The sequence below is a fragment of the Scaptodrosophila lebanonensis genome, unplaced genomic scaffold (genome assembly GCF_003285725.1).
Source record: "Scaptodrosophila lebanonensis strain 11010-0011.00,11010-0021.00 unplaced genomic scaffold, SlebRS2 tig00000024-arrow-pilon, whole genome shotgun sequence".
Taxonomy (NCBI): domain Eukaryota; kingdom Metazoa; phylum Arthropoda; class Insecta; order Diptera; family Drosophilidae; genus Scaptodrosophila; species Scaptodrosophila lebanonensis.
The window spans coordinates 15,229,263-15,243,488 of record NW_022060538.1 but is presented as its reverse complement, the minus strand read 5'-3'; the positions used below and the strand labels follow the sequence as shown (position 1 = coordinate 15,243,488).

General features: G+C 33.4%; 1 protein-coding gene across 8 annotated transcripts in view; it reads right to left on the bottom strand.

Annotated features, from left to right (window-relative positions):
• LOC115620619 (protein held out wings) overlaps positions 1-14,226 on the bottom strand; it is a 55,167-nt gene that overhangs the window by 2,512 nt on the left and 38,429 nt on the right. For 2 of the 8 annotated variants that reach the window (XM_030513939.1, XM_030513940.1), the window contains exons 4-8: positions 11,953-12,069; positions 8,738-8,878; positions 8,155-8,251; positions 7,522-7,866; positions 2,706-4,069 (exon numbers count right to left, since the gene is read on the bottom strand). In XM_030513939.1, coding sequence (XP_030369799.1) covers positions 3,960-4,069; positions 7,522-7,866; positions 8,155-8,251; positions 8,738-8,878; positions 11,953-12,069 — 810 coding nt within the window. In that variant the 3' untranslated portion in view covers positions 2,706-3,959. Of the gene's footprint in view, positions 1-2,705; positions 6,249-7,521; positions 7,867-8,154; positions 8,252-8,737; positions 8,879-11,952; positions 12,070-14,226 lie in introns of those variants that run through there. The other 6 variants (XR_003995230.1, XM_030513945.1, XM_030513941.1 and 3 more) reach the window with 6 other exon arrangements.

Here is a 14,226-nt window from a genome sequence, read left to right as displayed (position 1 = left end):
ATTTTATTTTTTTGATTGATTTTATTTTTGTTAGCATGTAAATAAAAAGAGTCATAGAAGTGGAAATTTGGTTTATTAAATGGTTAGCAGTTAGTTTTTTTTTGCTTATTCTTCTTCTTTTCTTCTTAATGCTAAACATGTAAGATTAATATGCGAGTTCTTGTCGAAAAAGTTACTAAATGGCATGGTCATGGCTTAGGTATTATAAACATGCAATTCAAATCAGCGTAGCATCTTTAGTAACTTTTTTTTTTTTTGCTAAACACACAGCACATGGTGGCACAAAAACTATTTTAAAATGGAATATTAAAATATACAAAATATTCTAAGTTTTCATTTAAGTCGTTGTCTCTCTTGGCCAATCTTCTAGATTGTAGTAGTAGTTTTTCATTTTCGTTTGTCTTTACTTTTCATTGTTAACTTTATTTGTCTGTACTTTTCTTTGTTATTTTTTGTCTTTGTTTGTCTTTACATTTTCGTTGTCGTTATTTGTCTTTAGCTTCATTTTTACGCCCTTGCTTTCCCTATATTGTTTTTTTTTTCCATTATCTGTTCTTGCTTTGCTTATTTTTGTGCAATGTTTTATTATTATTGTATGTCCTTTTCTGGTTTCTTCGATCTATAAACGCTATTAACATTGTCTGACTTCTGTATATCTTTGTCTTTCTCAAATAATCCTTGTTTTCTTTAGACGTCTTTTCATTTGCCTGATTTTATGCGTGTTTGTCTTCCTTTCTCCACCGACTTTGTATGTCTTTTGAAGATTTGCCTCCAGTTGTCCGTGCATTCTTGGTCTGTTATTTATTGCCTAGTCTGTCAATATCAGCCTTACTTTGTGTTTTTCTGTCATCACCCGTCCTTGTCTTTTGTGTCTGATTTTGTCGTCTTGATCTCCGTCTCTTGTAAATTAAAATTATATTCTAAAATGTTAACTAAATAGTTTTATTTTGCCACAATGTACATGTGTGTATGTAGGCTGAAAATGTTGTTGTATTGCAACGTTTTGAAGAGTAGAAGAAACAACACATACGAGTACACATTTTTGCATTTACGAGTAGCATTGAAAATGAACTAAGAGAAAGAGTATAGAAGTTGTAAAGAAGTGCAACAAATAATAAGAGTTTATGATTTGCTGTATATAACAAATATCTTGTTACATACTATACGTTATTAATTCAAAATAAGAAGTTTCGGTTATCGAATTTATCAATTAATCGAGTATAATTTACAAGAACATAAAAATGTTGTTTTTTGTTTTCTTTGTTTGGTTAACTTGGCCTTTGGTTAGTTAAAATTAGCAATAATATTACATCACATATTTGGTATATATTTATATTTTTTAAGAATTATCCTTTATGTAAATGCTATAGAGAATGTATTTTTTATAAATAAAATGTAAGTTTTTAATAATCATTAAAGAATTTTGTGTAGTGTGTAAAAAATCAAAAGTAAAATTGCAAGTGCATTGGCTGTCAATCATTGTCAATCAATACAAATTCATCTCGAATATGCCAAAAATAAAAGCGTTATTTACATCGACTTTCGGTAAAAGAATGTATCATAGATTTATTTTATTTATATTGATTTGTTGTCTTAAGCATGTGACAAGGGGAAATTTTTTGTGCATATCAACAAGCACGAGGTTACTTTTCATCAAACATTTGGCATGACATTAAAATGGATTTAGTAAGTAGTTCGTGTGGGGTATGTTTGTGTGTCTATGTGGGTGTATTGTGAGTTGATTGTTGCTTATAAAAGCAAATGCGAATGCAATTTTTTAATTTTGTTTTTCAACATCATACAAAATATGTAAACTTAATAAGCTAGATATTAAACATTTGATTGATACGAATACCAGAACCATTAAGCTTAGATAGTAGTAAGAACCAATATCTCAATGTTCAGTTAAAAACTGTTTTCAAACTCTGTGTAAAATACGAGTAAAGCCTAATATTTACATGCGATAGGCATAAGGTGCCAATAAATATTGATTGTTACAATAAGTTTAAATTAACATTGAGCAATTGGTTCTAAATCTGTTAAATACACATAGTGAGCTGTTGCTAGTGGTGGGTATTGGTTGATGTTGTTGGCACATTTTTGCGCGACATACATAAATGTTTTAATGATTTAAGTATTTATATAGTGGGAGAGTAGTGCGTAAAACAGACTTGAAGCATATATTATAGTATTATACAATTACTTGGCGTGATAGGCCCATATACGACAGTATGGAGTTGCTAGTAGTAGTTATGGTAGTACATCAGGACCCAAGTTTTAAATTCCGCAACTTGCGTTGGCTAAGAACGTGTACGTATTAGGATAGTTCAAATATTAGTGGAGTAAAGCGATATACTATCATACTGGAGGAATGCCGTTCATTTTGTCTAATCGATTGGGATTTCATTAGTTTGTGGATGTGGCTGTTGCCGATTTGAACTATCCTAGTGAGCATACAACTTAAGGCTAAAGTTAAGACTTAGATTCTACAGTTGCAAACAGTAGTTAAGTGTTTTTCTTTAGTGATCAATGAGTTATGTGTGACATTACGATTTGGTACGATTGATTTGGTTAAAGTCGAAAGCGTTAGGTTTAAAGACTGGAAAAAAAGTTTTCAGTTCCGATGTGGTTCTTGTTGTCATCTCTCTAGGGAAGTACGTTGTACTATACGTACAACAAATATAGTAAAATCATAACACTTGGTATGCATTTGTTGTGGTTTTGTTTTCGTTTTCACTTCAACAAAAGTCATTGATCTTTATTCTGGTACACTTTAAATTCAATTGCAACATACATTCAAATGATATACATAATAAAAAACATTACATCTAACAATGGCTTATATTTCTAAATACACATGTAAAATTATCTTCACGTCTCAACGTTATCATTAATCTTTCATCATATGTATGTATATATGGCTTACAGAAAGTAATACAAAGAAACATATCGTACAATATACAGAGTGCACTAATAAATGTATTTATATATTTCTGGAGTATGCAGTATTGGGAAATCCTCTATTAAATAATATTCTTTCTTCTTTTTTTGTTCAATACCAAAGGCACAAGTCAACGTGTACAAAGTGGGGAAAAAACAATAATTTGTTCTTTTCTTTTCTTTTGTTTTTCTAAAGAAACTACTTTTCAATTAGCAGCAATTTTGCGGGCGTGTGTCTGTATGTGTGTATATGGATTCAACAGTCATGTAATTGAAAAGAAATGCTGCAAAAACTCGCAAAATTCACAAGTGGAAGTATTTGAAATAAAATGCAACTAGCAAATTGTTTGCCTACAGAGTTGCATTTTACTTTTTTTTTAAGAATATAGTAAAAATATATATGTAGGGGTATAAAAATATATATGAGTAGAGAAACACAACTAACCTGTTAGGCGCTGAAAAATGTTCTTGATTTTTTCTGAGTTTTGTTTGGGTTTTCTGACTGAGTTTTATTCAACCTCGCACAGAGAGCAGAGAACAGCGCCAGGTGCCAGCGATTTACAGAGTTGGGCGCAAGCTCAGCCGGCGTTTTTGAAGGACAACTGAGTCCCATCGAAGAGTTACAGTAAATAAAATAAATTAAAACAACATGTTCACATAATTTGTTGTTTATATCGCTTTAAAAATTATTATTATCAGCTATAACAAATATATAAAAAGAATTTAACTAAACTGTGTTGCCTTTTCATATCTTTGAACATAATGGCGGCAGGCTGAGAGAATTATTAAAAAAAAAAACAAAATTTAATTTATTTAAGTTAAGAAAAATTTAAAAACGAGAAAAAGTGCAGCAAGGACTGCAACTATAATGTTCTTTACAAGTATATTAATTTTTTTTGGGTTTCCCCATCGCAAAAAGAAAGCAAAAACAAAAATTTTTAGGCGTGTTTGTGTGTGTGATTTGTGGTGTAATAGTCGCGTGTTTGTATGAGTGGGTGCGGATTTGTATTTCATTTAATTTACTGTATTTCAATAAAACCCGCCGGCTTAGCTGGCACTCCAACTGTAGCACGCTGATAGGGATGTTCTCTGTTGGCCGCCAAACGACGCTGCTGCTTAATGGCGCCTACTAAAATATACGATACGATACATGTAGTTTTAAATATATATATATAGGTTGTTATTGTATATAGAAATATATTTTTATAGGCAATAAATATATATGTTTGTTGTCTACTTTATGTGGTATGGGTATAAATATAGATATGCAAAGCCTACTTAATTGCTACGAAAATGTTGTTGCTTGCTTTTCTTTTTATTCTTTTGCTGTTTCCTACAATGAAGGGGAGTATTATACTTTAAAGAAATGATTGGGAAGTGAAAACAGTAGGTAAGGTACTTCAAATGTTTCCATTACTAGGCAAAACTTTGTTCAAATTTCGCTAAACTGTGATGTACTATTTAGTCAGGAATTATAGCAATACCATACATACAACCAACAACAACAAAATTGGAGTGAAGCCCCTAAATAGTGTTTACCATTTCCTTTCGAACAGATACTCCCCTTATAAAAATAAATGTTCCTTTTCCAGTACTATATTACTGTTGCTGCCAATTGTAAAATAATGTGTAATTTTTTTCTATAAGTTCTTTCATTTGCATGCTACTTCACTTTAAATTCTCTGTTTCTTTGGAATGAGTCGTATATATATGCCATTTCACTGACGAAATGTGTAAACTTTTACAAATCTTGCATTGTATATATGATATATAGTATGTTAACCTGATTTTGTGTGCATGGCGCATGCGACAAAATAAGTGATTTTTAAGCAGCTTAATTAGGCCTAGCCTTTCATTGTGTTTAACATCTAGCTTAGAGTTCTTTAGCATTTTTTCCGGCTATCTTCTGCATAGAAAATCCCTAAGACTAAGCTGCCTGTGCTTAAGTATTCATATTGTTTTAAATATATTTTTTGCTGACTAGTGTTGTGCAAATGTTGTCGTTAGATATTGCTTGGACGGCTGTCGCAAGATGAAGCCACTACGAACCCTATTTTGTAATATAATTATTAAGTGTAAGCACCAACGTGATTCAAGGCTCCATTTATACTATATAAATAGTATGTGTGTATATAGAATCGAATAGAATTAAAACAATAAGTAAAAATGCTAGAAATTAAAAGCAGCTCAAATAAAATGGCACTAGCTGGAAAAAATCGAACGGTTTGTGCCTACAAAAACCTAACCGATATAGATACTTTTCATAAGGTACATTTGTGCATAAATACTTGCATTTTGTAACTTCTAAAAAACACACACACATACACACTGAACTTAAGCTATAAATTGCACTTACATCAACAGCATATGTAAACCCCACACCCTTAAAACAACGAAACTGTATACATATGTATGTGTATATGCAAAGATGCAAAGTTTATAAGAAACAGTTGTAAAACAAGAGAGAAACAAAAACCCTATGTTAAATAACCCAGAAACTTATGTGAAAGTTCTGAATAGAATACTCATGGTTCCTAACAACAACCGAGTGCAGCAGAGTATAGCAAACAAGTAGATGTTGTTGCTGCTGCTGTTGCTGTTCATACAGTTGTTGTTGTTAACTAGAATATACTCATTTTTCATCAATTTTTTTTCTTTTTTTTTTAATTTGCACGTACTTTGAAAGTAGAAAATTGAAAAAATTGCACTCGCTTAATGACTACGTTCATAGATACCTAAATATATATGTATGCATATATAAATTGTGCGCTTAAGCGCCTAAAAATCACTTATTTGCCAGTTAAATAATATATGCAGAAATGTTTCGGGCCTTAAACTAACTATAAAAACTTTGACGAGCAATAATATTTGTTTTTGTATTGTTTTATAAATAGACAGGCCTGTCATTTGCCTTTGAGTATTTCTTTTTGATTTTTGTAAATGTTTCTTATATTGTGTTGAATGGCTTCGCCATTATTATAACTATTAAAAATTGTTGATTGCTGGTGTGATGTTGCAGATGTTCTTCTCTTTCTGTTGTAAACTTTGCTTGGCTCTAAATAAATAGGCTTGTATATAAATATGCTATACAGCTATAGTACTACATATACTATGTGTTTATGTTTATGTTGTGTGTTTTTGTGGGCGTGTAATAATTGATAACTAAATACTAACACTTCTTAAGACGTTTTATTTTACTGGTATATTGTATATTGGATATATCTATTGTACGAGTATATTTGAAAATTCTTTCTGTACTCAAACAAAAAAAGTTCAAAAGACGGAGCCGGCATGCATAAATCGACCAACTGTAAAAATTTATTTATAACAAATAAATATAAGAAAAAATTGATGAAAACAATAATTAGAAGAAATCTGGTTAGCATTTGTTGGTTATTATTGTTGTTGTTGCCGATGTTTTTGTTGTTCTTTTTAAGTTTCGGTTTTGTTGGTGATTTATCAAGCGTTAATTGAAAGCACTAAACACAATTTGTCATGCAAAGCAAACATGTTAAGTGTTAAAGTGTGCGTGAAAAAAATATTCTGCTGCATACTTTATGGCACTGTGTAAAAAGTTATTCAACACTAGAGTCGCTGTTTTGTTTTTAAAATGTTAAAACAAAGTTGACATAAATAAATGCTTTTAATAATAAATGTATACAAAATGTTCAACTTTTTCAAGATTTCATGTAAACAAATAAATAATATAAAAAACAAATAACAAAATATGAAATCAAGCTAAACACCGATAACATTCGCTCTTTGAATTTTTTCAAAGTAAATTCTTTTGATAACTTCACTAAAGCTAAATTCTGAGTTAAAACATAGTACTGTTTGAATAGTTTTATTTTTCTATTTTCTTTCGTATTTTTTGCGAAGTGTTATTTCATTTGTTGTATACTAGAATGCCGTATGAGATATTTTGAGTTGAAACTAAATTGAATTTAAATTTGCTGATCTCCATTAGAAAATCTGGGATCAACTTTAAATAGAATAAGAGATTTGTTTGCATCTGGTGGATTCAAATTTTGATTATAAGAAAATAATGATTTAAAACACAGCTATGTAGTATTCATTTTGCAAACCGTTGTTTCTTTCAGTGTAGAGTGTAGAGCTAAAGCATTGCAAATATTAAAATATTAGGCGTGTATTTGTTGAGTACTTTTGCTCGCTGCTTGGGAAGTATTTAAACAATGGAAAAAAATATATACAGTAGCTTACAATAACTCAAAGATGCAGTTGGGGCTACTGTCCACCCCTTTGCTCTTTTGCCTAGATGACTAACTCGAATTTGGGATATAAAAGTGTGCATGTTTGTGTGCTGATTGAGTGCTGGTAATCAGTTATGGCGCATATATATGTATATATAGATATAGATATAAATTTACTGCAGTTAAAGTCGATATGTGAAATAAAATCATTTTCGATTGTTTTAAAAATGTGTGTGGTAAAACGGTTATAAGAATATGCAGATATATATGCATGTATGTATAGAGAGTTTAAGTAAGATAGGGTATGTAGGTATGTATGTAGGTATAGTATAGTAAGTATAGTATAGAGTTTATCTAGCAAACAACCCACCGCTATGATCTGCATATTCCGTCAGCAAAGGATTGCCAGCCAGTGCTGCATAGTTCGCGTAATCGCCGTAGGGTGCGAATATCATGCCATGGGCGGTTTGATCGAAGGCAGCAGTCGGCGCTGCCTGGGCGGACAGTATGCTCGCGGCCGTGGTGGGCACGGTCATGCGTGGATTAAGTATCAATGGGGCGCCAAGGGGTGCATTGGCGGGTGTGCGTATCTGTGTGGCTAGTCCCGGCAGCGCGGGCGTCAACAGACGATTATCTGATGCAGCAACCAAACGACGCCAGTCCTCATCGCACACTGCGGGATACAGAAGAGAAGAAGAACCAACGCATGAGAAAGCTGGCCGTTAAAGAAAAGTGGATGTAAATTGAATATTGTGGTGGCAAAATAGTATTATAAAAATATTTATTTATAGATATCGTTGTGTTATGTTAAACTTGTAGTAGTTATTAGAGCTTTTATTTTTTTCTTTTGTTTTTATAGACGCCGTTAGTCAGTAGGGCCGGTGGTTACGTTTCAATTAAGCACAATATTATTGATTACGATCATAAAAAAGCATTATCCTTTTTTCATATATAGTAGAGTATGTAGTAAGTAGAAGTATGTAGTAGAGCATTATAGACATACCTGCGACTGATTTCGCTGTTGTGTCCCTATAAGTGCCGTTAATAATGGCTAATTCCATAAGTTGACGTTTCTTTAGTTCATCTTCGCCTTCGGCTTGCTGTTAGTACGAGTACATGTGTGTGTGTGATTTTTTTTAATGTATTGTATTAAACAAAATACATTAAAGCATATTAATTTTGGTAAGAAAAATGAAAATAATATAAAAAATTCATTATTAATATCTTGTTAACATTTTAGCTATGAGAAATAGTTTATTATTTATTTTATACAGATAAAAAAGAGAGACAGCGCAAATAAACACACAATTTAATTCTTTTTAATTATTCATTTTAAATGAAAAACATATTATTTTATTATTTAAAAACAACTGGCATATCGGTTTTGGCTTTGCTTCCAAAATAATTTCATTTTAATGCACATATAGACAAGACAGAAAGACGGCCCAATTCTTTTCATTGAGCTTTCTTCTTTCTTTAAGTTTAATTGTAAGCTTTAAGTGTTTCTTCTTGTACTTGGATCAAGCATGGGGACAAAAAAAAAGCACTCTAACATATTCACGCTAATTAAAGCACTTCAGACTTACCGGCACAAGAAGCTTCTGGACTTCGGCAACAGCCTGAGCTAATTTAACTTTGGCTCGATTCTCAGTATCCTCGACAGTTATCAAGACATGCAAATCGTCTGACAAGTGCTCCCAGTTGGGCTTTCCGCGATTTGCGTCCTCCTGTAAATGAAGATACAAGATCAAATGTTTGAGAGTGAACATAACTAGAGTTTACATCTATGTGTCGCTAAATTACATAAAACTATTGAAAATGCCTTTAAAAAAGCATACATTAACATTTCATTAACAAATATTTTTTACAACATTTTTTTTTTTTTTATAGATAATATGAAGGAATAGGAGTATGCATTTCCTGAAAGCAGTAGTTCACTACATAGGTTTTGGTTATCTTTTATAGAAAATTATCTGATCTATCTGAAACTATCTGATCAGAAGAACTATCTGAAGGAACTAAAGGCCATTGGATTTGGTTGGTTTTCTGATCTTATATTTTTAAATACCATAACAAATAATGAAGAAACTAACACAATGCGCTGCTTTAGGCGACCCATGCCCACAAAAAAACAACGACTGATAGAGATGAAAACCAATGAACAAGGGTTTTATATATAAGTACAAACATTCCTAACAATCTAGTACACCCTTTTACTTTCTCGCTACTGTTTGGCTGTAAACAAAAATTGTTTTTTTTTTCAGCATAATAAAAGTCATTGCCTTGATTTAGTTGCTATTTTTACAGACCGCAACCACAAAGTGCAACATTTTATTAGTGATGCGCATAATGGCAGGCACCGACCGTCGCAAACTGAAGCCGTCGGTGCAAATGCAAATGCCAACACTTTAGCCAAACAATTAAAAGCAACAAATTTGCTGAGCATTTTTGCGGCTTTTCTTTTAATTTCTTTGCCCAATGGGCAATAATAAAAATGTGGGCGTTTCGCTGCAATGCAATTAAAAACATTTTCTCAGTCATTACTTTATGCCAACGACCAACAACAATGATGAGCACTTGATAATGACGACCAATGCTCAAAAATATTATTTTGTACAGAATAACAAGGAGCAACACAAAATATATTCATAATATATTTCATATTTCCACCCATGCGTAAAAACAGACACATCTGCACTGCACTTATGACCCATAAAAATGCTTTGGCATCTAACCTAATCAATTAGGCTCAAAATTGCAAAAGAGCTGTCACATGTCTTTTGGTTTTTGAAGTTTCTACTGTTGACTCGTCATACATAAGTGTCCAGGCATTCCGGCTAATTCCGTCGCAGTTGCTTTCATGTGTCAAATTAAGAAGAGCTGTCAGATGGCAATGAGCCACACAACAAATCTTTTATAACATTTGCATAGAAGAACACCTCATCCTACCTAGTCCCAAACTGTCTCTTTCGGGTGGGTGCTTGCTACAACAATAACAGCATCATCCATACATATACATATGTATACTATACACTTCAACACGTAAGTATTTTGACATAATGTTTTGCTTAAATTTATTAATATTCTAAAATTAGTCTAAAAAAATGGCCGTAAATAAAAACAAAGATAGGCAGTTCTTCTAAATTTAAATTTTTTTGCCAGAGGCCATATATTCATTAATTCCAGGTTAACAGTCAGAACAGATGGGCCTAGGCCTCAGATCGGCAAATATAATCCTAAGATCTCTCCATTACTGTTGGGTCATTATTCTAAAAGCAGATGTTGATTTTTAGAATTCACCCATTTAGTTTAGTTTAGTTTTTAGTAATAATAAATTATAATAAAAAGGAAATGAATGTGAAATTATGACCAATTTCTTACCCTACAAAGATTGAGCTCAATTGAGTGAATATACTTTTATAATTTAGTATTAAGACATGTATTTTTCACCTAGAAAGTGCAAATACTGTGCTCGGTATTTGCCGCTAAGTTAGCGAACATTTCGCACAATGAGTAATTGACCGTGCACCAGCACTTTTTTAAAACATGTTGGTAAACATTTCGACTGTTTTTTATTTTTTTGCAATTCCCATGCTTAAAATGAAAAACCCTACTACAAATTTTCACAAAGTGTATCAAAATGTTTGCATACACGAATGTATATGTGTGTTTGGTTTTGTGAGTCAACCGAAGTTGACAGACGTTGCCCGATGCGTGGGTGCCTGTCGTTTCTATAGCTGTTGCTGTTACTGAAACTTTTGTCACCAAATTATCAAAATAAAAACAAATGCAACGCTATAAACGAAATTTTAATTCGCTTCTCTTGTTGATGCAAAATGCGTGCTACATTTAAGAAATACAAAAATACATTTAATCGGCGCTACTTTTTTGGGCAGCAGACACGTTAAAAGGAAATTAAGTCATCATCTGAGTGACAGCTACATGCATGTGTATGAGTATGTGAATATGTGTATGTGGCTATGTGTGGCTGTGCACAAACTTATTGTATACCCTCTTTAATACACTGCAATTTTGATTTGGCACGGAAACCGACTGTCAACAGACATTTTATACCCATGAGTGTGTGAGCGGTCTATGTGTTTAGGAATTTCATTCTAATTAAAATGGAAGTGCTCTACGAATACATATATCTATACACATGTACGGACAGATGTGTGTTTGCCTCTGTATTGGTTTTCGGTTTTAGTTTGGTATTTGAACTATAAATCTCTTGCCATAGTGACTGACGTCAGAAAATTGGCCTCTTATTTCTGTTCATGTTAATGAAATGTGTAAGCGGCTGCGGAGGTGGATTGAATTTCCGATCAAATGGTTGTGTGAAACACTTACATTTAAATGTGATTTTTAATGAAAGAAGATTGCTTTTAACAAATCAACAAATGGCTCATTTCCAGCAGTGAAATATTCGGACAGCTTTCAAATGACTTTTAAAACGATTCCCCATCTCATAACAAGAAATCTTGCAAAATAGTTCAGGTGCCATAGGCCACGATGTTCGAGGGCCGTCTTCTTTGGCACCATTCCAAAAAAAACTTTAATCTATGAGTTGTTGAGTTTTGTTTCAACATTATTGATTTTTCGTTTCTATGCTCATTTACCGGAGATTTTAATGATAAATAGAAGCTCTCATGCTGAATATAGGGCAAGATTCTTTCTTCATTATTTGTGTACATTATAATGCATGCATGTTTCCATTTGTTCGCTACTTTCAACTTAAATAAGAAGCAATTTAATAGAACATTTTTATTGTTGAATAAATAAACTTAACATTTACGCTTACCTTCTTTTTATCTCGCATGGAACCTTTGCCTCGTACCATTATCTTACAACCAGTCTCTTGTTCTAGCTGTTTGGCGGTCATGCCGCGTGGCCCCAAAATGCGACCAACAAAGTTGAACTGCAAAAGAAAAATATAGAGAAACAAATGAATAGAGAGGAAACAATTAAACATCACTTTAATTTGAATTAGCTATAACTATGTGCTTTTAGCTTCCAGTCTGGAAATGTTAAAGTTCATATAATAAATTTAATAGCCATTATAAATGCAAGGCTAATAAAACCATGAAAGAAATACGAGTGAGCACAACTGTCGCAAATACGCGAACTTTCAGCCCCAAATGCCAAACAATGTTTCAAAGTCAAAATTATTAAGCGCATTCTTAGTCACAAGCCGTCTACGCCTTTGACTGACTGCCTGCACAGATACTGTCAGCGTGGAAAATCACATAAATGTAATATGACCTAAGGCGACACGCCTGAATTTAGCACGATAAACCAATCAGCGGCTGCTGCAGCAGCATCAGCAACGCGCACAGTGGTGCTCAAAAATGTTTTTGGGTGAAACTTAACAAGCCTTCATATCTTGTTACATTACTACTTATTTCCCACTGATTGTGGCATCAAATGTTTGTTATACCTGTATTATGATCAAATAAAAACTGATTTCCCACTCCAACACCACTGGCTCAGTGACAAAAGTCACTTTTGAATCTAATGCTCAGATGCAGTCTACCTATCGAATCTCATTAAACTGCAGCCCACCTATTCTTCATACAAGTATATACACTAATAATATAAATTTACTTGACGGCCTAAATAATAGTCGAAGCATCTGTAGATTGTTCTGCTCTCGGCAAACAATTTGCAACATCATTTTGGTAAAAATCTTTATCGATATAGCTTTAGCAACTAGAATCAATTCCAAACCACTACTCAAAGCGGCGGGACTCAAAGCATTTGAAAAACAATCAACTTGGCGTGCAAAGTTTGACGCAAACGTCGAACAGCAATGTTGCTTTGTGATTTTGTTGTTGTTGTTGTTATTATTGTTGCTGCTGCTTATGGACGCTGTCATCGTCTGCTCCATCGCTCACAATGCATGGAAAATCTTACTACTTGTGGCATGACAAACCAAGCGCAAACAAATGCAGCATAAACGTCTTCGTAGCTTGTTTTAAGTTGACTGTCTGTCTAAGCGGCTAACTGGCTGGATAATTGATGAGGAAAACAAAAAATTGTTCAAAAATTGTTTCGGCTTAAGTGCGGCTCTTAATCATAAACTGTGGCGCCAATTATCGACCAAATGGTTGGCATGCAAAATAGTTGACCAACTTTACACTCAAATGCAAAAGGTTAAAACTGTTTAAGCCAAGGCGATAACCACGCCTGCAGTGGCGTCATTTGATTGCTCCATAAATTAGATGATAAATTAGATTTATTGGTGGTACGATATCAACAATTTTCTATGAATTATATAAATTACATTGGATAGGTGGAACTGGAAATGGAAATTAAAAACTAGTTCTCGAACGGCCCAGAGGCAACAAAAGCAACAACCACTACAGCAGTAGCACGCGTTGATTGGCCGAACACAGTCTGCCGCTGGCCACCCACAATATAGCGCAATTGCCTTTTGTTTCACTATCTATTTGACTAAGAACGAAATCTATTCTGAAGCTATGATGTGATGTGTGAAGTGTATGGGTATGTGAGTATGCGAGTATGTGTGTGAATGCCTTGGTAATTTCAGTAACGCTGACGCATTACAGCTGCTGGCTGGCTGGGTGGCTGACTGGCCGACTGCCTGCTCATCAACAGGCAATTGCGCTGTATCTGTATCTGCAGCCGTTGTATCTGTAACCGAAAGATTGCCGTTCGAGTTGATTTGAGTTGAGCGAATAGCCGAGAGCGCGTTAGAGATCAAATCAATTGAAAATTGCTGCAAACGCACGTTAACGCTAAATTGTACAAATGGCTGACGGCCTTTAATAGCGCAACTCAAAATAAACCATTTAAAAAAAATGCAGTTAATGCCTAATGGCTTTAGGCTTAATTAAATTTTAAAATAATTTAAAGTGCAGCCACATGCATTTATACCAATGAACGCGATTTCTCAAAGCGCATTGCAATGCCACCTCTCCAAATTTGATGGGAAAGTTGCAAGGCCCGAAAGTTAAGCTGCCGCATCATGTTATGTCTTGTTACATGCAATTAGCATAGTTTCAACATATAGCTTTAGTTACAGTCGGGCCGTGCATATGCAAAAGTTGTTTAA